At 44.8% G+C, this 23,119-nt stretch overlaps 1 protein-coding gene across 1 annotated transcript in view; it reads right to left on the reverse strand.

Moving 5' to 3' along the window:
• Positions 1–1,003: 1,003 nt before the first annotated feature.
• The window catches only part of LOC142768376 (uncharacterized), a 40,518-nt gene continuing 18,402 nt past the window's right edge, over positions 1,004–23,119 (reverse strand). Inside the window, exons 4-7 of the mRNA XM_075870347.1 lie at positions 9,289–9,389; positions 4,003–4,122; positions 3,834–3,938; positions 1,004–1,245 (exon numbers count right to left, since the gene is read on the reverse strand). Coding sequence (XP_075726462.1) covers positions 1,004–1,245; positions 3,834–3,938; positions 4,003–4,122; positions 9,289–9,389 — 568 coding nt within the window. The remainder of the gene's footprint in view (positions 1,246–3,833; positions 3,939–4,002; positions 4,123–9,288; positions 9,390–23,119) is intronic.

A 23,119-nucleotide genomic window follows, 5' to 3' on the forward strand; every position in this document is an offset into this window, starting at 1 on the left:
GCAAGATTCGCCAGTAACCGAGAATCGCCAGTCGCATTCAAAACTGACCAACTAATGCCAGTGGTATACAACATAGCAAGCACTAAGAAACGTATGCTTATAACGAACATTCCCGAGTACTATCCAATATTCACCACCAGCCAGCCACCAGTAATGAGTTTTAAGTTACAGCGCAAACGCACAAAAGCATCATGATTAAAATACACGGCACAAATGAACGTTGACAGAACTGCTTAATTCCTTCATGCGTGAAGGCAGACGTCTATGATTATGTAAGACGAAGGCTACCCTACCGCACATATTCACGCAAAGAAAGCTGTGATGTGCAAGTGAAACAGTGATTACAAACAATGTATCACACATCTGAAGACGTGTGGTAATATTCAGATTTTTGCAGGGACGAAGAAGCACCACTGGGAAATATTTGAGCCCTTTCCATATGTTCTAAGCTTTGAACGCCAGCCGCGCATGTTCAGCTTACTCCTGCATATAATCAACGACGCTTGGAATTGCTTTACGCTATTTCAGGGAAGAATTATTATGAGTGCAAGATGTGCTATTTTATCTCTATTACTCCTTTCCTATAGCGTGTGTTTGCTCTATTACTCATTGGTGCAAGTCACCATTTACCACAAGTAATATGATAGTATCTGGGGTTCGATGTTCGAAAACTAAGCTATAATTATAAAACACAACGTAGTAGAGGGCTCCGGGATTTTCAACCACCTGGGGTCGTTTAACGAAACACTTAAATTTAAGCACATGGTCCTAAGACATTTCCGTCTTCATAGAAAAGGCATCTGCTGCAGCCAGAATTCAATCTGGCGGTCTTTAGGTCTGCAATTTCACATCATAACCAGTAGAACACCCCACGGGGTCCGATTTACCAAGGTAAGTTTTATCACATGAGAGCGAGGCCGCCCAAGCAAGCCTGGCGGTGCGCAGTACGCTGTGCGGCATTAGGCATGACGTTATTAGAAGTGACGTTATTATTAGAATTCACTCACTCGGGCGCAAAGGAGACGCCGAAATGGCTCCTTCTGTACTTGGGCGCCTGGTCTATAAAGAACTGAGTGCCGGGCTCTAGGGCACCAATGCCACCCAGAAGTCTGTTGTTTCCGTCTTTGTAGAGGGAGTCGTAAAAAATGTAGTCGCACATGCCGTCAGAAGGCAGGTAACTCACATTCTCGCGCACTGGTTGACTGACCGTGCAGACGTAGGAGTAGGAAGGCATGGGTTCGGCCACTGTGAAGGTGAAATACTAAGTAACTAAACACATCGTACCATGTAATCTTTTAAGCTCTGCTCTCAATAAAACACAACGTCGAAGCATCGAAGAATTTCGTGCGTTAAAGCTGACAGGTATTTCGTGCTTCCAAAGGCAACGGAATTGCACCTCTCCGGGTCTACCGAAATGCACTCATTGTGAGTTATTCATTTAGAATCCACATCAAGAGCATCAAGCTTATGTGTTAGAGGTATTGGAAAAATCGAATGGCCGGCTTCATTAAAATAAAACTCGATTTGGGGGCTTTGTCTAATAACCCTGTTATCTCTTCGTCTGGTTTAATATCTTGGTTTTTTCTATATTTCATGTTTTACCTTTTTTTAATATTACTTTATTGAATGTCAAAGCATTCTTGCTAGCATTTGAAACAAATTATTTTTGACTACAGATACATTGAATATAACAGCCCTTCCTGACAGCGTCATAATCGAGATGACTTATGTAAACTTCAAACGTACTTTTCTCTAAATGTAAATCAAACACATTAAATACGCCTGGCGGTAGCTCATAAGCCAGTGCTTCGCCCCACTCATCAACATGCCCTCCGTGAATATGCTGCTTTTTATGGCGTAAATTAATGACGACATGAGGATTTCTACCGTAACCAATTGTTCACACATTCATCAGCCAGCGAACGGTCGGCAGTGAGGCACGCACTTCACTACGTTTATATACATGTACGAACGAGCAGACGGGAGAGTGGGGCGCAGGGAGGAGAGAGAGCGAACGGCGAGAAAAGAAGCAACGAAACACTGCAGCTTTAATTGTACCTGACGGCCATAACGTCAGCGTGTTATCAACACAAACGCTACGCAAACGCAAGCAGCACAAGTGCTACAAACGCGCGTTTCAAACGCACTGCATTGAGGCAGAGGCAAGTCACGTTGAAGTCAAGGAGGGGGTGGGCTGTTGCTGACAGACGCCGACGCCGAGGCATGACATGATGGGGGCTTCGTTTGCTAGGCACACGCGCGCCCAAAGCTGTTGCAAGGGAGAGTGTGGTGGACAGATCTCGACGGACACCTTACTTAGCCCGACTAAGAAATGCATTCTCGTTTAAAAGAAACACAATAAGAACGTTGCGTTCTGCGTTGCCTACACTTGCAGCACGTTGCAAGTGCGAAACCCATAAACGTAACAACTGTGACAACTGTTAGTTTGCTCTAATCCTGTGTGTACCTCTGCATTCTTTCATAGCGTCCTTCCATTTGCTTTAGAGGCATGCTACAAGTCTCGAGCTGCTTGTGCTTCTTTGCATGAGAGTCCAACTCGATGTTATTGCGTTCATGGTTTCGCGCTTGTGGCAAAATTAAGACTTTTTTGCAGCAATGGCTTAACTCTGGCTCTGGCTTAACTGTTTTTTCTTAGAACCCAGAGCAGCAAATTTGTGACTGAAGAAAAGCTATCGAATAAAAACTGTTGGTAGTCAGGCATTTCGGTCAACTTGAAAAGACTGAGATGCAACGTCTTGCGTTCACACTACACGACAAACGACGAATTGAATGGCCTGAAGTGGCACCGTTAAGAGGTGGAAGGCAGCCAGGTGAGAAAAAGGTAAAAAAATGTGCTGAAAGATAATACTGGTCCTCTCATCTTTGTAGCGCAAAGCTACGAAATAAAAAGCCTTAAGAAATCAGCTTTAGCAAAGAGTAGGTTTTGGTACGTCGAGCTGGGCAAATTATGATGGTGAAAAAGATGTTGTTGAGGCGACTTTGTAACAGGAACCGTTACCAGGGATAGGCAACCGAAAAACTGAGAGGTCAGCTTGTAATAAAAAACAACTTCAAGAATTCTTGCGCAATGCACTGAAGTAGTACTGCATTACATAATACGAAATAATAAATCAAGGAAACAAAATGTGTAATGTCGTGCGTGTTGTGCATCGGGTTGCCGTGAACACGGTAGATATTTTCATAGCCAGAGCTCTCGTAGTTTATCTTATTTCATGCGAGCCGTTGCGCTAATTGTAGTTTTTTTGCGTGAAGTAGCTGTAGCCGTTCATGTTCTCGTCGCATCTCTTATACAGATGCCTTTTTCTACTTTTAAAAGGCAAGTGTTTGCGCTTTTTCTTGTGAGCGAACCCTTGGCACGTGCAGGACTTTCTTTGGAAATACGTGCGAACTCTCCTTCAAGACCGCTGTAGTCGTAGAAACCAAGAGAGTGCACGTGTGTATTCAACGATAATCATCCATATCACATGTCAAGACTCACCGAACGCTGTAAAACACACCCTTGCGCATTCTTTTTTCAAAGTGTGTTTGCAGCACTTCGCCCATTTCATTCGTTTATATACGGTTAGCCCTCAAGGGGGCCGTTACCAGGTGTAAGGTACAAGTAAATGTTTCAGACAAAATTTGCTACAAAAATCTAAGGCCACCTTGCAGGGTTGAATGAAACAGCAGCAAGAATATACAAAATAAATTACAGAACTAGCTATTGAAGTTGGAACAATGAATAAAGAAAAGATAAAATAGAAACTGGAGAAACATGCCAAGTGCCCCTATTTTATTGACCGAGAAATATTTCCTGACTTTCGTAAGCTTACCTGTTGCGATCGCTGGTGGAGGCGCGGGAGCCTCTGTACTCAATGTCTGTTGGGAAGTGGCGGCTGTACTCAATTCACGAGTCGTTAGATCGGTCGAAGGCTGGCCTGTCACAGAAGGAACGGAAACTAGCTACAGCAAAGGCATGGATGTTAAACTGGTCTGTCATACCTCCAGGCTGCACCACGGGCGGTTGACTTGGCGGCATAGGACTAGCACCACTGCTTCCTCCACCGCCCACACTTCCACCGCTTGAACCTCCATAGTCTGTATCGGTGACCTCTATAACGTCTAACAAGAAAAGTGCCAGCAGAGAAGTGGTGTACATATCCAAGCTATATTGTACTGGATGTTGCACCACTACGAATAGTTGAGCAAGCACTTAAAGTTTGCTTACGATGGGACGCAGGGCTATCAACTGAATTTTTATGCATGGAACGTTAAGGGATCCCTTTTTGGTGTCTTTTACGATTTTATTTTCGCAAGTATTCATGTAACGGTTACTGTGTGGAAGTGTGCAAGTAATGCATTTCTTCTATTATTAAGTTCCTTGAGTAAAAAAAGCAATTTTAGTTGATAGAGCTGTGTCCTTTCGTGAGTGTGCCCTTCGCTTTTTGCAAACACGGCGCGTGACGCAAAACACAGCACACAAACTCCCAAACAAAGGAGAATACTTAATGAATTTGTAACTTGCTGTATCAGTTGCCAATCAGTGTTTCTACGGACGTGTTATAAGTAAAGTGTGTAACGCTTCTCTCTTTTCGTTGGTTAGTTGACGTGCCCTAACAAGAATAATCATTGGAAAGGTGGCTACGAGGGGACCTACACGTGACGATGCACGTGAAGTGCGAAGAACTGAGTGGAGTCGCAACACGGTTATTGGGGAATATATCGTTACAAAGCAAACAAAAAATGTAGCGTGGAGAAGCAGCAACGAAAGCATTTACAGACAATTAAATTCCTAATTTCTTTAAGCCACACTCTTATGAACGCCAAGCTAGTCGTTTTATCATACAGACAAAAAAATGCGTCAGAGATTCGTTTTGATGGCTAAGGTATGAATACACTGCAAGAAATTGAAATTGTATGGGCAGAACGCCAAGGAGCTAGAAACTTGCAGCACGCTTCTCAAACACAAACAAGGACGCACGAAAAGATCGCACAGGGCGAGCACGAGCCATCACTGTTGTTTCTTCAGCTAACCCTAGCTTTAGCTCTTACAGCTTGCATTTCGCACTCCTTTCGCAAAGGATGCCACTTCAGCAAGTAATTGACCTGCCTGTGGTTGCTTGAGCGTAAACTTTGCGGTGAAAGCAAATGACGTACAGAACTTCCCTCGGGAGCATTGATTGATTGACTTATATGTGGAGACTCACGTTCCAAAACCACGATATGAATATGAGAGGCGTCGTAGTGGTGGGCTCCGGAAGTTTTGACCACCTGGGTTATTTAATGTGCACCCAAATCTCAGCACACGGGCCAGCAGCATTTTCGCCTCCACCGGAAATGGAGCTGCCACCACTGGGATTTGATCCCGTAACCTGCGGGTCAGCAGCCCAGTACCTAAGCCATTAGACTACCACGGTAGGGCTACCTCGAGAGCAAGCAGGCGAGCCGCGCACTCTATGTATAAGCAGAAGTTGGAGCCATACATCGAAACTCCGGTGAAACGCTCGATAATTTCCGACCTGTAAATTTGGCCGCATCTACGCGAAACCTTGGCTCGCATTTTCGACAGTTTTAGCTGACATCGATCGTGGTCACTCAAACAGCAGTGCACTCGTGTATAATTGGTACATAATCCAGTGGCTAAAATACAGCGCAGCCCCGCCGTGGTGGTCTACTGGCTTGCGTGTTCGGCTGCTGACCCGCAGGTCGAAGAATCGAATCTTGGCGCGGCAGCGGCATTTTCGATGGAGACGAAAATGCTGTACCCCCATGTGCGCAGATTTGACTTCACATTAAAGAACCCCAGAAGGTTGTAATTAACGGAGCCCTCAACTGCGGCTTCTCTCGTATATATAAGGTTGCTTGGGACGTTAAATCTCACATATCAATAAAAAATACAGCAGAAACGCCCATGTTCTTAGTTCTCCTTACTTGTTTGTCATTGCACACATCGGAGTAGATTTTATTGTCTTCGCGTATCTAATACACTATCATCTTTATTCCATGGTTTATCATATACCTGTTACTGTATGCGGATGTGCGGCAAGATTGCCTTGCACTTATATACCTTTTAAAGTACGAAAGCATAAAGCAGTTATTCAGCGCTTGTGTCATGCGTTTCTTTCTTTTGTGCGTAACTTTCACATTTTGCGCCGTCATTTGAGCCTCGGGATTTGGGTCACGTTGTAACATAATTCCTCTTATTTTGGATCAGCCATGACGATATTTTTCGTTCCTTTCCTCCTGAGCAATAAGCCTACTAGGGATAATTTGTTCCCACTACCTCGCACCACCGCTATAGCCACGGAATGCTCTTTTTCCCTGGTCGACTTAGCATGCGTGGTGCGGTGCTAGAACCTTTAATTTGAAAACTAGCACGAGTTGACAAACGCATCGCGGACGACGATGCCGCTCAGTCCGCGTTGCGCGTAATTTAAATTTCTCCACGTGTGACGTCCCGCGTGTTTGACCTAGTGACGCCCATGTTCGCATTTTATCGTTTGTATCTTGGAGAGCAACCGAAACCATAGAGTTTCACACAATAATACTTAGAGAAAAATTGGGTGCTGCGATCGTGTACCTCCATGGGAATTATGGGAAGTACAGGCTTCGAATTGGATATGGTTAACTGGCAAGCTGTCTATGTATTTTTTTCTACAGTTTCAGTTTTGTTCTTCGTACAGCGTGGGTAGTGGAGTGCGGTGAAAAAGGCTCAAGCAGTGCCTTTGTTGTTCAAAAAGGGTGACGACCACTAGATATTTTCTTTTTATGCGATGTTGGGGCTTTACGAGTCGTATTTGACAGTTAAAACTAAGAATCGTCCACTGACCGTCGCGCATGGACCTAGCGTCTGATGCCAGCGCAGGATATTGCAACGAGTTCATGTTTTTTTTCACAAACACGTTCTGCCTAAATTCGTTTTAAATCCGCTGAAAAATGATGACGAAGCTAAGTAGACGTATCGTCACACTGCGCTGACTCGACTACACAACAAAGCCAGACGTGTGTTGTGGGCAGACCACTGGGACAGAGGCACCTAGCGTCGCAGAAGACGAAACGATCAGCGTTTTTTACTTAATGCTATATTATTTCTATAATGAAATAATGCATATTCTCGAAATAAAAACAAGCTTGTTTCTTTTGAAGTGTTGTAAAAAATAATTCATTAAATGTTAATGGCAGAGCAATGGCAGAGCGATGCATTGCTTTATGGGTTGAATTTGCCCAGGTTTCACTTTTGCAGCCTTGTCACGAAAACTATTTGCAATAAAGTTTGCGTTCAAATAATTAAAGCACGTTTCAATTAAATATAACTTGATATCACTTTCTTTTACACCCGGAAAAGAAGTGTCGCAAACCTAAAGAACGTAAACCATTCAAAGCGGATCCGAGGCCTGTACTTCCCATAATTTCCATGAGGTACAAGCGCCCCTGAAGGAGCCCCTGTAGACTCTAACGCCATATTTTCCTCTAAGTAATATTCTATGAAACTCCATTGATTTGACCGTAATTTAGTCTTGTAATGTCGCTTACAGCCTGAAAATAAACATGAACTCTGCTTACAGCATTCACCGTCCCACCCTGGCAGAAATTGCATACTTGTTTCATTGAATGGTAGTAAGATGTTAACACGACGTCAGGCAGATCACACGGATTTCAGGCGTATTGTACTTGCCCGTACAGGATCATGTTTATTTCGCTAGTTTCTCATCGAAAACCTTTACTTCTTGGCAAATTTTCTTAAAAGTTACGTCTTCAGTGCTACGAAAACCTAATGTTCTAACTGGGAACGATGATTTTTTTATATTAGGCTTAGCACTTGCGTTAGCAGCGAAAATGCACTGATGGTGGTAACTGAAATCATCAAACATTGTTCTGTTGCACATATGAATGACAGGCGTGCTGAAGTATTAGGGGCGGAGCATGCATTTATTCTTAGGTTGTAACCGACTGAGTACTGCTGCAGTGTGCTGCGGTGGGACGTGACACAGTTTTGAAAGCACCGCTGCGTGCTTTAAAGCATGTTCCGCCTGAAATAATTTCATTATGGTTATTTATGTATGTATGCATGTTTATACAAGTACAGGATATGGCGGCTTCAGCGACGGTGAAAATACACCGAAAGTATTCATACAATTATCGCAGTAACATACGTATAGAGCACTGCCCGCGCATTCCAAAGTTTTACGTGCTGCATAGTGTATGCCTGTTTCCTCTAACGAAAGCCTGGTTGGCTTAGTGCGCTATCAATGCTAACATGAATAATCAACATGCCTAAGCATACGTGCTTTCTTTTAACGTGAGCAAGAGTGTCCTGACATTATTTCCTTGAAATGCACGGTTGTCGGTTTCTGTCATGATATCCAAAGAGTTTTGGGAGTTATTCTTTGAATTCGCTTTGAGTTTTCAGTTTACTTGCAACAAAGTTCTGAGGTTTACCAGGCATAAAAAGCTGCATTGAGCATCTTGATGGCGACTTGGTTACTTCATACAAAGGGTAGCTTCACAGCAGCGAAATAGAAGCACAATGCATATATAATGTATGAAGTAAAAGAGGGAAACCCTATGGTAAGAACTATTAAATATAGTTATCTTAAAAAAATTTCGCCCATATAAAGAAGAAACAAAAGAAAATCGGCGCAGAGTTAGAAAAAGAAAGATGCAAATAAACATGTGACAGCAAAAGCAACCAGATAAACATTTCCCGTAGCCTTTTCGATGACTGAGTATAAACAGTGTCCATTTCTTTTGTGTAACTGATTTAGAACAGTCGGTAAAAAATGTATCGTGGCTTTTTTATACAAGCATAATCTAAAGTCTCTAGTTTCCAGATAGAAACAGGACCTTGCTGGCAAATTTTTTGAAGATTTTGACATAACTGTTCATCTCCGTCATGAGATATCTTACTGCACTGCAGCGAGACGTAATACTTAAGAATGTGCGATGAACTTTGAAGTGTTGACATGTGGACTAGTTACATTAGCATTAAAAAAAGAAGTGATTACCGTAACAAAAACTACCTATAATGGAAACATTTCAGAGCTAATTCGTGGAAATTCATGTCGAAAGAGAACGCACAACAACTTTGCGGCAGAGATCAATGCAAGTGTGCCACAGTTTGAAGGGCGGAGGTTCTATAAATTCATAGGTCATAACACACTATACGCCTGCATGAACGTCATGCCTAATATACAGCAGCAGCTGAATGTGCATTCTATAGTTTCTAAGTCTAAATGGAGCTAGCGTTCAGCTCCTAGGCGAAAAAAAGAACGAAGGAGATATCCTTACCGGCCGTAGTCAACGTGAAAATCATTGCAACGCAGATGAACACAAAAACAACGCAGAAAATGGAGATCATGCAGCACAGCATCAACGACGATGACTTGCTTCTGTAAGAGAAAAGATGATAACCTCCAAAAATATTTTACCGTACTCCTCTAGCTTCGAGCCAGTAAGAGAGTTTCGCACTAGCGAGTGGTCTGCGTAGCGAATTGGCGGCTGCTTCCACCGAAAGTCCGTATGGCATTTTGCTCCTGGTGGGGATTTGCCAGGTTCACCAATCACAAAATAAGCTGGGGAGGGAGTGCCATAGTGCAAAGGCTGTAATCCAAGCTGGTAGATATATTGACAAAAAAGGTACCTGGTGTCCTGTCTCCCTTTTTCTACTTAACATTCCTTTCAATTCACCAGATCAAACTAGACTCTACCGCAAGTTTACCTTTTTTATACCCCAGATACCTTTTGTTAAGATGAAAGGGAGCATACTGAACAGTGAACGATTTACACACAAAAAAAACGACCGCAGACGTCCGTGTAATGTTATTAATTTTCATGTGTGCACAGTTCAATTTGGAGGTGTTCGTTCTGACTAATAAATGTTAGATTTCATTTCATTGAACAATACCAAAATAGATACTGACGGCGCATGAACCACCGTATTTTTGAAGCTCTGATTCCTAAAGCCTGTACCACATTTGTTTGGCTTTTGATCATAAAGCTACGTTGTACCGGCTCATGTAGATCAAAGCGTTTCATACTAGGAAATGTTTGTATTTCTACGCGGGGCTTTATTGTTGTTTCACTGAAGCCTGTCTCATCTGGCTGGAAAAGTCGCAAATTTAGCAAAAAATACATGGGAACAACGCTCATCAAAGTAAAACTGAGCAAAAATGATGGTTTATGCCTCTTTCTTTTGGATAGCCCACAACTTCAAAGTGAGGAATGTCTCCATAGATGTAGGTACGCAGCATTGTTAGACATGAAAAGGCGCTATTTGCACAGTGTTTAGCACTACCGAATAGAAAGGGACGCCTCCTATCTGGAAGAAGTGAAGTTGACACGCATAGAACGAGCTTTCTACTCGGTCACAAATATCCTAAGCAGTCATGTTCAGGTGATGTTCGATCTCGTTTACAGTTAACATACTACCACAATATAGATTTCCTTATTTTAACTAGGGCGATTTGGCTGTGGTACGTTAGCACGCTGCCTTAAAGAACATTCACTTCTTCTTAATCAAAGACAAATATCAGGAATTTATTCTGCTTCCATTAAAGAACGTCTCATTGCGAAGAATGCTGCTTCCTTGTATAAATGCCATGCTAGAGTGGTTCATTCTAAAACATGTCTGGCTGGTCATCCGTGTTAGAAAATCTAAATTTTTGTAGGGGTTCACTCAACTATCGTGGTTTACTCACTCATCAAATTAATAAAACTTTCTCGCCAAGGACCTTAGTCCCACTTATTTCTCGAAGGAGGTTGCTTGTTGTCTCCCTTGCTCTGACTCACCGTCATACCCAGTCGAATTCTAATCAATCGACAGCTGCGCCGTAGCTCGAGATGTCGTTTTTTCTACTCATTTTTCCTGAATACCCCTTAGCTATTATACCAAGAGGGGAGAAATACTGTTCCAATGAATGTGATACCCAGGTCTGCAGCCGATCGCACGTCTAGCTTACATCTATTCAACACCCTAAATTTATCATAGCAGCATCATTTGGGATTCCAGTTGAGCACCTACCACAACCTAAGGTTGTGCAATAAAATGAACGAATAAAATAAACCGTTTTCATAGACAAACGTGGCGATCTTAACAAACAAAAGATATGTGTTATCTCTTACCTCAAAGTAACTGGGGCACTTTGGGTTATTTGGTTAAACGAAGCCACAAATACAACTGACCCTTTTGCAGTGACTTTTTTCGCTATGCAACAGTGCCGGACTTGTGGCAGCTATTTTAAAAGAAAATTGTGACTTTCGTAGATCATACTTACTGAAAAGATGCTAGAACGAAGAGATTGCTTGTTGAAAACCCTTCACTTGCGCTTTACGGAACTGCCGCCTGTTCATGAAAATAGGCGCACAGTAGTAGCATCACTTATATACTTACCAGTTGTAATGGTAGCTGGTGGCTCGCTTCCTGAATAAAACAATAATTAACTGTATAGCTACTAGTATTCCAAAGCCTATAGAGCGAACAAAATTGCACGACAAAAATACTAGCGAATAGCACCTTACCCAAATAACCTACTTAAAGTTGTACTTATGTTGTCGGGGATTTGAGTAGATGCATTTCAACATAATACAAGATACCCACAAAAGGTACAGCACTACTTCGCATATATTGCCCACTCTGAATGCGATACATTTTTTTGGAACAAAAAAATAAAAAGAAAGTGTTCAAAGGAGACTTTGATTGTTAAAAGACAAACTGTATCAGGTTCGGCCTACGTGCTTTTTAAATTCAGAAACATTTTAAGTGCAATAGAAGTAAAGGTGAGCTGCAGGACACAAAACTTAAGAAAACAGTGCCAACACAGGACGAAGAAAAGTGACATGAGGACGGGCGTTAAGTGCAAACTGAAGGTTTTATTGAAGGAGCCAACAGTGCATAAATGCACAAAACAAACTTAATATATGATTCACCGTAACATTATATTCACTTAGAATTTCAGTCACGTTCATGACGTCAAATAGCGGACTCACGTTTCGAATATATCAAGTTACGGATCAGGCGGTGTGTAGCTAAGGCCCCAATAGTCTACCGAGTGGCTTTTGCAATACAATATCGAGGCATAATTACTATCGACCCGCCTTCAATTGACGTCTTCCAGACGCCTCGCCTTGACGCACATCGCTTACTGCCAAAAAGACGAGCTATGTGCAAGCCTTCTGTCACTTGATGCTGTCCAAAAATAGATCCGCTATTTGATGTCACGCACGTGACTGAAATTATTCACTGACTATATATATATATATATATATATATATATATATATATATATATATATATATATATATATACACAATATATATATATCTTAAAATAGATGTGTTGTACGTCGAGAAAGGTTCAGACGCAGCTTGGCAAAATGAGCTTTAACAGGCAGGTCTGGCTAATGGCGAACTGCGTGCGCGAGCTACCACTGCAGCCACCGATCATCGTCGTCTTCTTCATTGCCAGCAGAGCGTTCAATATTCAGATTCATTAATTCATTACAATTACTCCCCGCGAAATAAGGAGCCATCCTGGCGACCTATGGACAAGTAAACACGGGAGGGTCGTAGCAGGGCTTAAGTCTCGAGACGTGGACAATTTCCTGGCCACGACGACGCTGGTCAGAAGATGGTTCCAGTGGCTCGATGAGGTAATTCACCGGTGACGTTTTTTGTAGCACACGATATGGGCCGTGATACTTGGAGACCAACTTGGTAGAAAGGCCAGGTGTAGCCGAAGGGACATGCAGCCAGACGAGTGAACCTGGATCGTAGGAAGTAGTGTTATTTGATGGGTCATGGTGGTGTTTTTGGCGTCCTTGGTCTTGAGTTGTGAATGATCTTGCCAGTTGGCGGCATTCTTCAGCGTATGTAGCGGCTTGAGACAAAGTCGTGGACTCTGAGGAGTCAGGTTTGTACGAAAGGATGGTGTCCATAGTGCAAGAAGGTTCGCATCCGTAAAGGAGGAAAAAAAGGAGAGAACCCAGTAGTGCTTTGAATGGCGGTATTATAAGCGAACGTGATAAACGGGAGCACTCGGTCCCAATTGGAGTGGTCTGACGAGATATACATAGACAGCATGTCACCAAGGGTGCGGTTGAAGCGCTCTGTCATTCCATTGGTCTGGGGATGATAGGCGCTTGTAGTGCGGTGAACGACGTAGCACTCACGCAGCAATGCTGTGATGACGTCTGACAAGAATACGCGACCACGATCACTCAGTAACTCCCGAGGTGCTCCATGCCGTAATACGATGTTGTGAAGAACGAAAGTCGCAAAGTCCTTTGCTGTAGGCGAGGGAAGGGATGAAGTTTCGGCATACCGCGTGAGATGGTCGACGGCAACTATGATCCAGCGGTTACCGTCAGCGGTGTTGGGAAGGGGACCGTAGATATCGATGCCGACGCGGTCGAATGGTCGGGACGGGCATGGTAAGGGTAGCAAGGTACCGCTGGCGTGACAAGGGGGAGTTTTTCGTCTCTGGCACGTCGAGCAGGCCCGAACGTATTGTCGTATAAAACGGTACATGCCACGCCAGTAATATCGGAGACGTATGCGAGAATAAGTCTTCAACAAACCTGCGTGGCCACATTGGGGGTCGTCATGAAACGTGGAACGAATTTCGGATCGCAGATGACGTGGAATCACGAGTAGCCACTGACGTCCACCGGGTGCGTAGTTGCGTCGGTACAGCACGTCGTCGCGAGTGGCGAAGTGCTCGACTTGCCGACTCAATGTGCGAGAAGGGGTGGAAGCCGTGTGCCCAGCCAGGATGTCTAGAATCGAAGCAACCCAAGGGTCCTTGCGTTGCTCAGATGGCATCTCGGCGATGGTGACGGCAGTGGCATCACAAGTTATACTTTCGCAGCAGTCCGGGTCAGGGGGCAGCGGCGAACGGGATAGGGCGTCTGCGTCCGAATGTTTCCGGCCGGAGCGATAGACCACGCGAATATTATATTCTTGGAGGCGTAATGCCCATCGGGCGAGGCGACCGCTTGGATCCTTCAGTGACGACAACCAGCAGAGGGCGTGGTGGTCTGTCACGACGTCAAAAGGGCGCCCGTACACGTAAGGTCGAAATTTCTCTATCGCCCAAATAATGGCGAGACATTCCTTTTCAGTGACTGAATAGTTGGTTTCGGCTTTTCTAAGAGTTCGGCTTGCGTAGGCAACCACGTACTCTTGGAAGCCGTCTTTCTTCTGTGCAAGAATAGCGCCTAGCCCGACGCCACTAGCGTCGGTGTGGATCTCTGTGGGTGCCGATGGGTCGTAGTGTCGCAGAATAGGCGGCGACGTGAGGAGGCGGCGCAGTTCATTGAAAGAATCGTCACAGGTGGCAGACCAGGCGGAAAGGTCTCTAGAGCCGGCGAGGAGCTTGGTCAAAGGAGCGATGATCGTCGCGAAATTGCGGACGAAGCGCCGGAAGTAACAGCAAAGGCCTATGAAGCTTCGGAGCTCTTTCATGGTGGTCGGTTTGGGAAACGCTGAAACGGCTGTAAGTTTGGCAGGGTCAGGAAGAATGCCGTCTTTTGAAACCATGTGGCCAAGGATCGTAAGCTTTCGAGCAGCGAAATGGTACTTCTTCAGATTCAGTTACAGCCCCGCGGCAGATATATACACGCGAGGACTTTCTCGAGGCGGGTTAAATGGGTTGCGAAATCAGTTGAAAAGACGACAATGTCATCTAAATAACAAAGGCAAACGTTCCATTTGAGGCCTCGAAGGATAGAGTCCATCATCCGCTCGAAAGTAGCTGGTGCGTTGCAGAGGCCGAAGGGCATGACTGTGAATTCGTAAAGCCCGTCGGGCGTGATGAAAGCAGTTTTTTCACGATTGGCCTCTGCCATGGGTACCTGCCAGTATCCAGAGCGCAGATCTAAAGAAGAGAAAAATTCGGCTCCCTGTAGGCAGTCCAAGGCATCGTCAATGCGTGGCAGCGGATAGACATCCTTGCGCGTGATTCGGTTGAGACGCCGGTAGTCCACGCAAAACCTGATGGATCCGTCCTTCTTCTTCACCAACACAACTGGAGAGGCCCAGGGACTGCTTGACGGTTCGATTATGCCACGTGTCAGCATGTCGTCAACCTGTTCATTGATGGCACGGCGTTCGGTAGTCGACACACGATATGGACGCTGCCGTATTGGCGTCTCTTGACCGGTATCTATACGGTGAACAACAGATGACGCTCGACCTAAGGAAGGCTGATTGTCGTCAAACGAGGCTCGAAAACGCTGTAGGAGCTTGATCAGCTGTTTCTGCTGCTCAGGGGTGAAGTTACAATCAATGGACTTGCGGAATACATCTATAGGTTCATTAGCGTCCGTTGCGGGTGTAATGGCACAAGTCGGTAAAAATGGCTTGTCTGGATAGATCGGGTCTTCGAAAATACAATTTAAGGTCTCGAGGCTTCCCAGATACTCGCCGCGTAGCAGGATGTACGGACATGCAGAAACGTTGCACGCATAAAGTACCGCCGAACCATTGGAAAAGTTGATGACGGCAAACGGGAGGACGATGGTTCGGTGTTGCACACTAGCTATAGTTGGCTGGAACAGCAACGTCGAGTTAGTGGCAGCAGGGGAAAACACAGGCATTAGGACGGCGGACAACGGCGCGATGCGGACGTCAGCTGCGGCAAACACTTTGGAGGGACTGTGGTGGTTGATATCAAGACACGGATTCGTCAACGTGAGTTCAGCACGAGCGCAGTCGACGAGGGCCTGATGGGTAGAAAGGAAATCCCATCCTAGTATGACGTCGTAAGATGAACGTGGGAGAACAACAAAGTTGACGGCGTACCAAACATCTTGAATGAAAACGCGTGCTGTGCACTGAGCTGTTGGCGCGATGAAATGGGAGGTGGCTGTACGCAGAGCAAGATTCGTAAGCGGCGTTGTAACTTTTCTCAAATCGCGACACAGTTTTTCACTAATTACAGAAACGACGGCGCCTGTGTCGACAAGTGCACGTACAGCAACACCTTCTACTAGCACATCAATTTCGTTGGTCGGACAAAGAGGAGGTCTTAGAAAGTTCGACGACGACGCAGTTCTTGCCTCCGGAACTGCGGCTGTCAGTTTTCCTCTTGAGCGGGGCTCGTGCGCCGAAGCATCGGGGAGACAGATCGGCGACGGGGCGGTAATGACCGGCGAGAATCGACAGGGCGTCGTGGGGACAATGAGTCGGTGATAGGAGAAGATGGTCGCCGGGGATTCTGGGCAGCCTGGTAATTTGCAGAATTCCCGTGGTCTGGAGGCTGGAAGTTACGACGGCGACAGTAGCGTGCTATATGTCCCACGAAACCGCATGCGAAACATATGGGCCGATTATCCAAGGTGCGCCATGGGTTAACGACAGAAGGTGCAGGAGGCGAAACGGGATGGGGTGCCGTGTATGTAGGCAGCGTCGTAGGGTAGGAGGACCCGGTGCGCCTGTATGCGCCAGAGACAGATGGGGCTTGGGGTCTAGCAACGACGGCAGTGTAGGTCAGCGGCGTAGGGACAGATGGCGATGGAGGCAGTGCCTGCGTGACCTGTGTCTCAATGACCTGGCGTAGACGTAAGTCTAACGATATCACTGGCGCGGATGCTTCGGCCACAAGAGAAAGCTGACGCGCAACTTCTTCACGAATGAACTGTTTGATGTGGGGCAGTAAAACGGTGTGATCAGCAGCGACATCGTGCACGAGGGCGGAAACTTCAGCCGTATTTTCAGCGGCCCTGCGCGTCGAGACACGCTGCTTACGCAACTCGTCGTACTCCTGACAGAGCTGGACAACATCGGTGATGGTCTGTGGATTCCTGGCAACGAGCATCTGGAAGGTATCGTCGTCAAATCCTTTGATGATGTGCTTGATTTTGTGGCGTTCGGTTAGAGATTCATCGACGCGCTTGCAGAGAGACAAGACATCTTCAATGTAACTTGTAAAGGTCTCGTCCCTGCGCTGGATTCGACTACGGAGACGCTGTTCCGCACGAAGCCGGCGCACGGCGGGACGACCGAAGACCGCGGCGATGGTGGTCTTGAAGGCGGACCAGTTGGTGATTTCGCCTTCGTGGTTCTTGAACCAGAGGCTGGCCACATCATCGAGGTAAAAGCGCACGTTTGTGAGCTGGTCGCAGGTGTTCCACTTGTTGGAAGCGCTTACGATTTCGTACTCGACGAGCCAGTCCTCGACGTCTTGTTCGTCGTTGCCGCGAAAAATTGGTGGGTCGCGTTGCCGAGACACGCCAGTACAGTAGACTGTCGTTGGTAAGGCAGCTTGAGAAGGGCCAGGAGCAGTCATGGTGAACGGTGAGGGTAGCGTCCGATTGCGAAGTTCCAGGTTGATGGGAACCCCGGCTCCTCCACCACTTAAAATAGATGTGTTGTACGTCGAGAAAGGTTCAGACGCAGCTTGGCAAAATGAGCTTTAACAGGCAGGTCTGGCTAATGGCGAACAGCGTGCGCGAGCTACCACTGCAGCCACTGATCATCGTCATCGTCTTCATTGCCAGCAGAGCGTCCATTATTCAGATTCATTAATTCATTACAATATATATATAGTTATATATATATATATATATATATATATATATATATATATATATATATATATATATATATATATGAGTGTAGAATTGCGTGTTTGACACAATATTATGGGGATCTAACAAACAATAATGCCAAAGAAAGGATACGGGTATACGGGAAGCTATCAGACCCAGTTGTAGAGTAAATGTGGAGAAAGAAAAGTGAGTGAAAAAATAACTTGCCGAGTGCCGGACCCAAACCTGCTACCTTCAAGCAATACGTTCGAATTTCTACCAACTGAGCGACGATGACCGCCGTGGTAGATCAGTTGGTAGAGCATCGAACGCGTTAAGATACACTTCTTCGTGTAGGATCGATTGTGTGACCTCTGCATTGTGAGCGCTAGGCGTTTGCCACTGAGCCAGAAAAGAGCACCTCCTTCAGCGTTAGAACAGCAAGCTATTGATATTTGATAGTTACTGCTTGTGATGGACATCTCGGGGGAAACTATCGTGTTTTAAGCAATGCTAGCGAGATGGCGCAATGAGCACGCGTCGCCAAGCTGTCACGACGCGGCAGCGCGTGCTCTTATCTCCCACGCGTACGTTGCCCCGCGGAGAGGTGGCAGGGTTGACGCTCTTGCGTGGGCTTGCTTAATTCGCGGTGGGGACAATCGTACTTACGTCTTGGGCTTTCACTGGGACGATACCGTTGTGGTTACCGGGTGCACAAAGGTCACTGCAATCATCGCAATGTGTGCGTTGTGAAAATTGGCACTCTTGTAAGACAGAGAAAAGTAACAACTGAGACGCTTATTCGTGTTTATCAGTACCCGTGAGCACGTTTCGTGCGTGGACTGTGCCCGAGAAACGCGGGACAACTGTTGATCTGCTTGTCGTTTTGCGCATCACCTTTCAGTTTGTTGCTATCGCGTTCATTGAATCGCCTTGCGGCAAAGCTGTGATCTTTTTTTATTTACTGAGCTTTTTTTCTATTTCATGCGATACTGGTTACGGACACCGCCATCGGCTGATATCTACGGCGCCGCGCGTGACCCATGTTCTAGCCTAATGATGGGTTTGGCTGTAAAAAACGCTTTTTTAATCACTTTAATGGTTGGTGTTTCTCTGTTTTGTCGTTGTCACATGAACCCTTCGGATAACTATGATTACAGGTGGCTAGCTATATGCTCAGAACCACCGTTAGTTTTCTAACCGTGGTTAAAGTAAACGGGTAATTCCACGAGAGATCAACAAAAACTCGAAAGAGGATCAATTAGGTTCAGTTATGTATTTCACCAATCCAGTAGCCCACAAAGGAACTCAGTGTTCTTTTTATCTGCATAATTTTAGAGGCAAGAAATATCGTACAGATTCAATACGGAGGGAAGGTTTCATCAGCAGCCTTTCTCCAACAGCAGTAGTCGTTCTCTCTCTGGAAATCCAGTCAGGACAGAAAGTTGGGCTATTTGGTGATACATTATGGGCAGTACCGGCGCACAAACTCACGGGACGAAAAGAAGAGACGCAAACAGCGCTTGTTTGTGTCTCTTCTCTTCGTCCTGTGAGTTTGTGCGCTAATACTACCCATAACGAGTCAGCTAGTCTAATGACCAGCGGTTATCCTGCATACGCGTTACATGCCCGGCTCATCTAACTTTCCTCTTCTTGATTTCAACTTTGATATCCTTAATACCAGTTTCTTTCATGATCCACTCTGCCTTCTTCTTGTCTCTTAAAGGTACACCTATCTTTTTCTTTTCCATCGCTCGCTGCGTCGTCCTCAGTTCAAGCTGAACCCTGTTTGCAAGTCGCAAGGTTTCTGCTCCTTATCTAAGTACCGGCAAGATGCAGCTGTTTTATACGTTTCGCTTGAGGGATAGTGGCAATTTACCTGTCATAATTCAAGAGTGCTTGTCAATTGTGCTTCACCCTATACTTATTCTTCTAGGTAACTAAATCTCGTTGATCGACGCCGGAGTTATTACCTGTCCTAAGCAGATGTAGTCTTTTACAGCTCCAAGTGCACTATTACCTATCTCGAAGCGCCGTTCTCTTTCGACGTTGTTATACATTACCTTCGTTTTTTGCGGAGTAGTTTTAGACCTATCTTTCTGCTCTCCTTGTTTATCTCCTTAACCATGAGTTGCAATTCGTCCCCTGAGTTACTCAGCAATGCAATGTCATCGGCGAAGCGTAGGTTACTAAGGTGCACATCATTACTTTTATCTCTAACCCTTCCCATTCTAGGCCTCTGAAAATTTTCTGTAAGCACACGGTAAACAGCCTTGAAGATATTGTATCCCTCTGTCTTGATTGGTGTTTTGTCACTTTCTTCATGGAGCCGGATGGTCGCAGTAAATCCCCTGTAGATTTATTCCAGGAGTTGTATATATGCTTCATTGACAGCTTGATTCTGCAGTGCCTGCATGACTGCTGACATTTCTCCAGAATCAAACACCTTCTCGTAAACTATGAAGGCCAGGTATAGTGGCTGACTGTATTTTGAGAATTTTCCCATCACCTGACTGACAGTATGAATGTGGTCGATTGTTGAGTATTCTGTCCTATATATGAGACCTATACAGTGCTACAGAATGGGCACATCCATTGCTATCGTGGCTTGGCTTACAAAATAGAATTGGGCGTAGGGTTACTTAATTCCGGAAATAGAGCTGGCAACATGATTGAATACTATAGTTTATTGAAACGGTAGAAGATATCATAATTAAACTCAATAGGAGATACAAAATGAGGGTGGTACACGCTTACGCGCCAACATCCAGCCACGTTGACGCGTCAGTTGAAACCTCCTATAAAACGTGGAATCGGCAATGACTAAAATACAAACACAGAATACTATACTGAAGGGCGACTTCAGCGCCAAGGTAGGGAAGAAACAGGCTGGAGAACTGGCAGTAGGAGATTATGACATCGGTACTAGAAATGCCAGAGTGAAACTATTAGTAGAATCGGCAGAACGCAAGAAATTACGAAACTTGAATGCCTTCTACCGAAAACGAGGAACCGTAAGTGGACATAAAGGAGCCGTAATGGCGAAAATAAGAACGAAATAGACTTTACACTGAGTGTACACCCAGGCATTGTGCTGGATGTGGAAGTTCTTGGCAAGGTACGATGCAGTGACCTTAGAATGGTACGGTATCGAATTCGCCAAGACTTGAAGAATGAACGACAGAAACTGATACGCAAAAAGCTAATGAATGAGCTAGCACTGAGAGGGAAAGTACAGCAATTCGGAGTCTCGCTTCAGAACAGGTACTCGGCTCCTATCGAGGAAACCAGCATTTGCGTGGACGCAATGAATGGCAGTCTGACGAGAATCATTACAGAGTGTGCAGCGGAAGCCGGAGGTACGATAATTAGACAGGACACTTGCAAGCTGCCTCAGGAGACGAAGTACCTCATTAGGAACGTGAAAGCATGAAATTCTCAAATCCGACAGAAAAAGTAATATTGTCGGAGCTTTGGAAGCTGAATAAGCGTAAGGTATTCGATGTAAAAAGGTACAATATGAAGAAAGTCGGACACGCTCTGAAGAACGTAGGAACTGCCAAAGCAGTGAAGAGGAAACTTAAGATAGGCAAAAAACAGATGTATGCACTAAGAAACAAGAAAGGCAAAGTAACTACCAATATAGATAGGACAGTTAAAATAGCGCAGGTATTTTACAGAAGTCTGTACAGCAGCCGGCAGAGCCGCGACCCTAATATAAAAAGTAGCAGTAACCCAGATGGCATCTCATCAGTAATCATGGAAGTTACAAAAGCCTTCGAGCGAATGCAAAGAAGGAAAGCTTCTGGTGAGAATCAGATAACATCAGATATGTTTAAAGACGGAGGACAGATTGTGTCAAAAAAACTAGCCACCCTGTTTACGAAGTGTCTCCTGACGGGAAGAGTACCAAAGTCTAGGAACAATGCTAACATCATCTTATTACATAAAAAAGGAGATGACAGGGACATGAAGAAATACAGGCAGATCAGCTTGCTCTCCGCCGTATACAAGCTATTTACAAAGGTAATTGCTCGATAACATATGTAAAAATATATAGAGAATAAAGGAAGGTAAAAATGTTCATGCACCGATAATTTTCTTAATGCAAGGCCATCACTTGGCCATCTTTTCATTACTGTGAATTTTGCGTATTCATTTCGTCAGTAAAAGCACGCTTTTAAAATGGACCGTCTCTGACTATCCAGTCTGCGCACGCGCCGAAGTCGATGAGGCATATGCCATAATTTTTGGTGGCCAAATCGCGACGACAGGAGTCGACCAAGGAACATCATCTGGGGTCACAAAGGGCAAACGCTGCCACTTTGCTTCTCCTCCTATTCCCCCCCCCCCCCCGAAAATATTAGGAAAGCCACCAGTGCAGACCTCCGCGATTGCGTACTGGTGCGTGGTGGGCAGTTTCGGAAGCCACCAGTCTTATTATCCACGACCTCCACAGGAAGAGCTGTTCTGACGCGGAAAAGGCCGATTGCCTTAAATTTCTAGAGAGTTCAGTGATGCTGTTTTTTTCGCATAGCATGGATAAATAATTAATCATATTGTGTATAATACTGTGTTAAAAAATGGCTTCATCATGTACCCCAGTCAGAATATGACATCACTTTATTCCACTGTATTATTGCTAAGGCCGCACCCTTCTGTAAAATATTTTTGGGTAAATGAGCATGTTGTGCACAATCCTTGTTTTGGCTAGAAGTTTTATGTGAAATACACATCTGAGATATAAAGAATTGTATTGTGGCTTTCTTTATTAAATGCACATTGATTAAAATTCATGATTTTAGAGTAGTGGCAGAGGTTACGTCGGTTACGTTATTTTCGGGAACGGCATTGTATTACCATTTTTCGTTGGTAACGTGGGGCGCTGACATGTTATTTATTGTTAGAGTAACAAGCAACCTATTTAGTTACATTATTTAGGTAATAGGTACAACTCTTATTTATATACACCAATTAACTCTTGTGGTACGTAGATTACGGAGAAGTTTAAGCGTAGTTTTTGCAACGTAGCACTGCTACAGTTTCTTATAATTTTTTGAAAACTGTTTTTGAGAGGCACACAAGAAGAAGCGGTCGCTTTAGAACTTTTGTTGACTTTTTAATTTTTGTAATTTAATTCTACAATCATCTTTAGTGATCGTAAAAACGTAACAACAAAATTCAGCTTTTAGCGTCAAGTTTCTTCGCCTTGCGGCCTCTTTTTGAAGAACTAAACTCTCATTCGAGATATTCACACAGTGCATAAGATATGCTATCACATACACTCTAAAAATATCGAATAAAAAGGGTGTCTTTTTGTCCCACAACAATAATCGTCATCAGGCTTGGGTGCGCTTCCTTTCTTGAAAACTCGGTGCTGGCCACTTTCCTATCAAAATGGAATGTAACTGATAATGGGCATGTCGATCGTGACCGGAATGTACCGGGCGCGGGGCGATAGCGCAAGGATGGTACGCAATATAGATAACAATACTGTTATAAGACAAAAAGACACCCTTTTTACTCGATCATTTTTATCAATCAATCAATCTTTATTTTGGCATAGTATGGTTACATCGTTAAGGATATGCAGA

Source organism: Rhipicephalus microplus, chromosome 8, assembly GCF_043290135.1.
Source record: "Rhipicephalus microplus isolate Deutch F79 chromosome 8, USDA_Rmic, whole genome shotgun sequence".
NCBI lineage: Eukaryota > Metazoa > Arthropoda > Arachnida > Ixodida > Ixodidae > Rhipicephalus > Rhipicephalus microplus.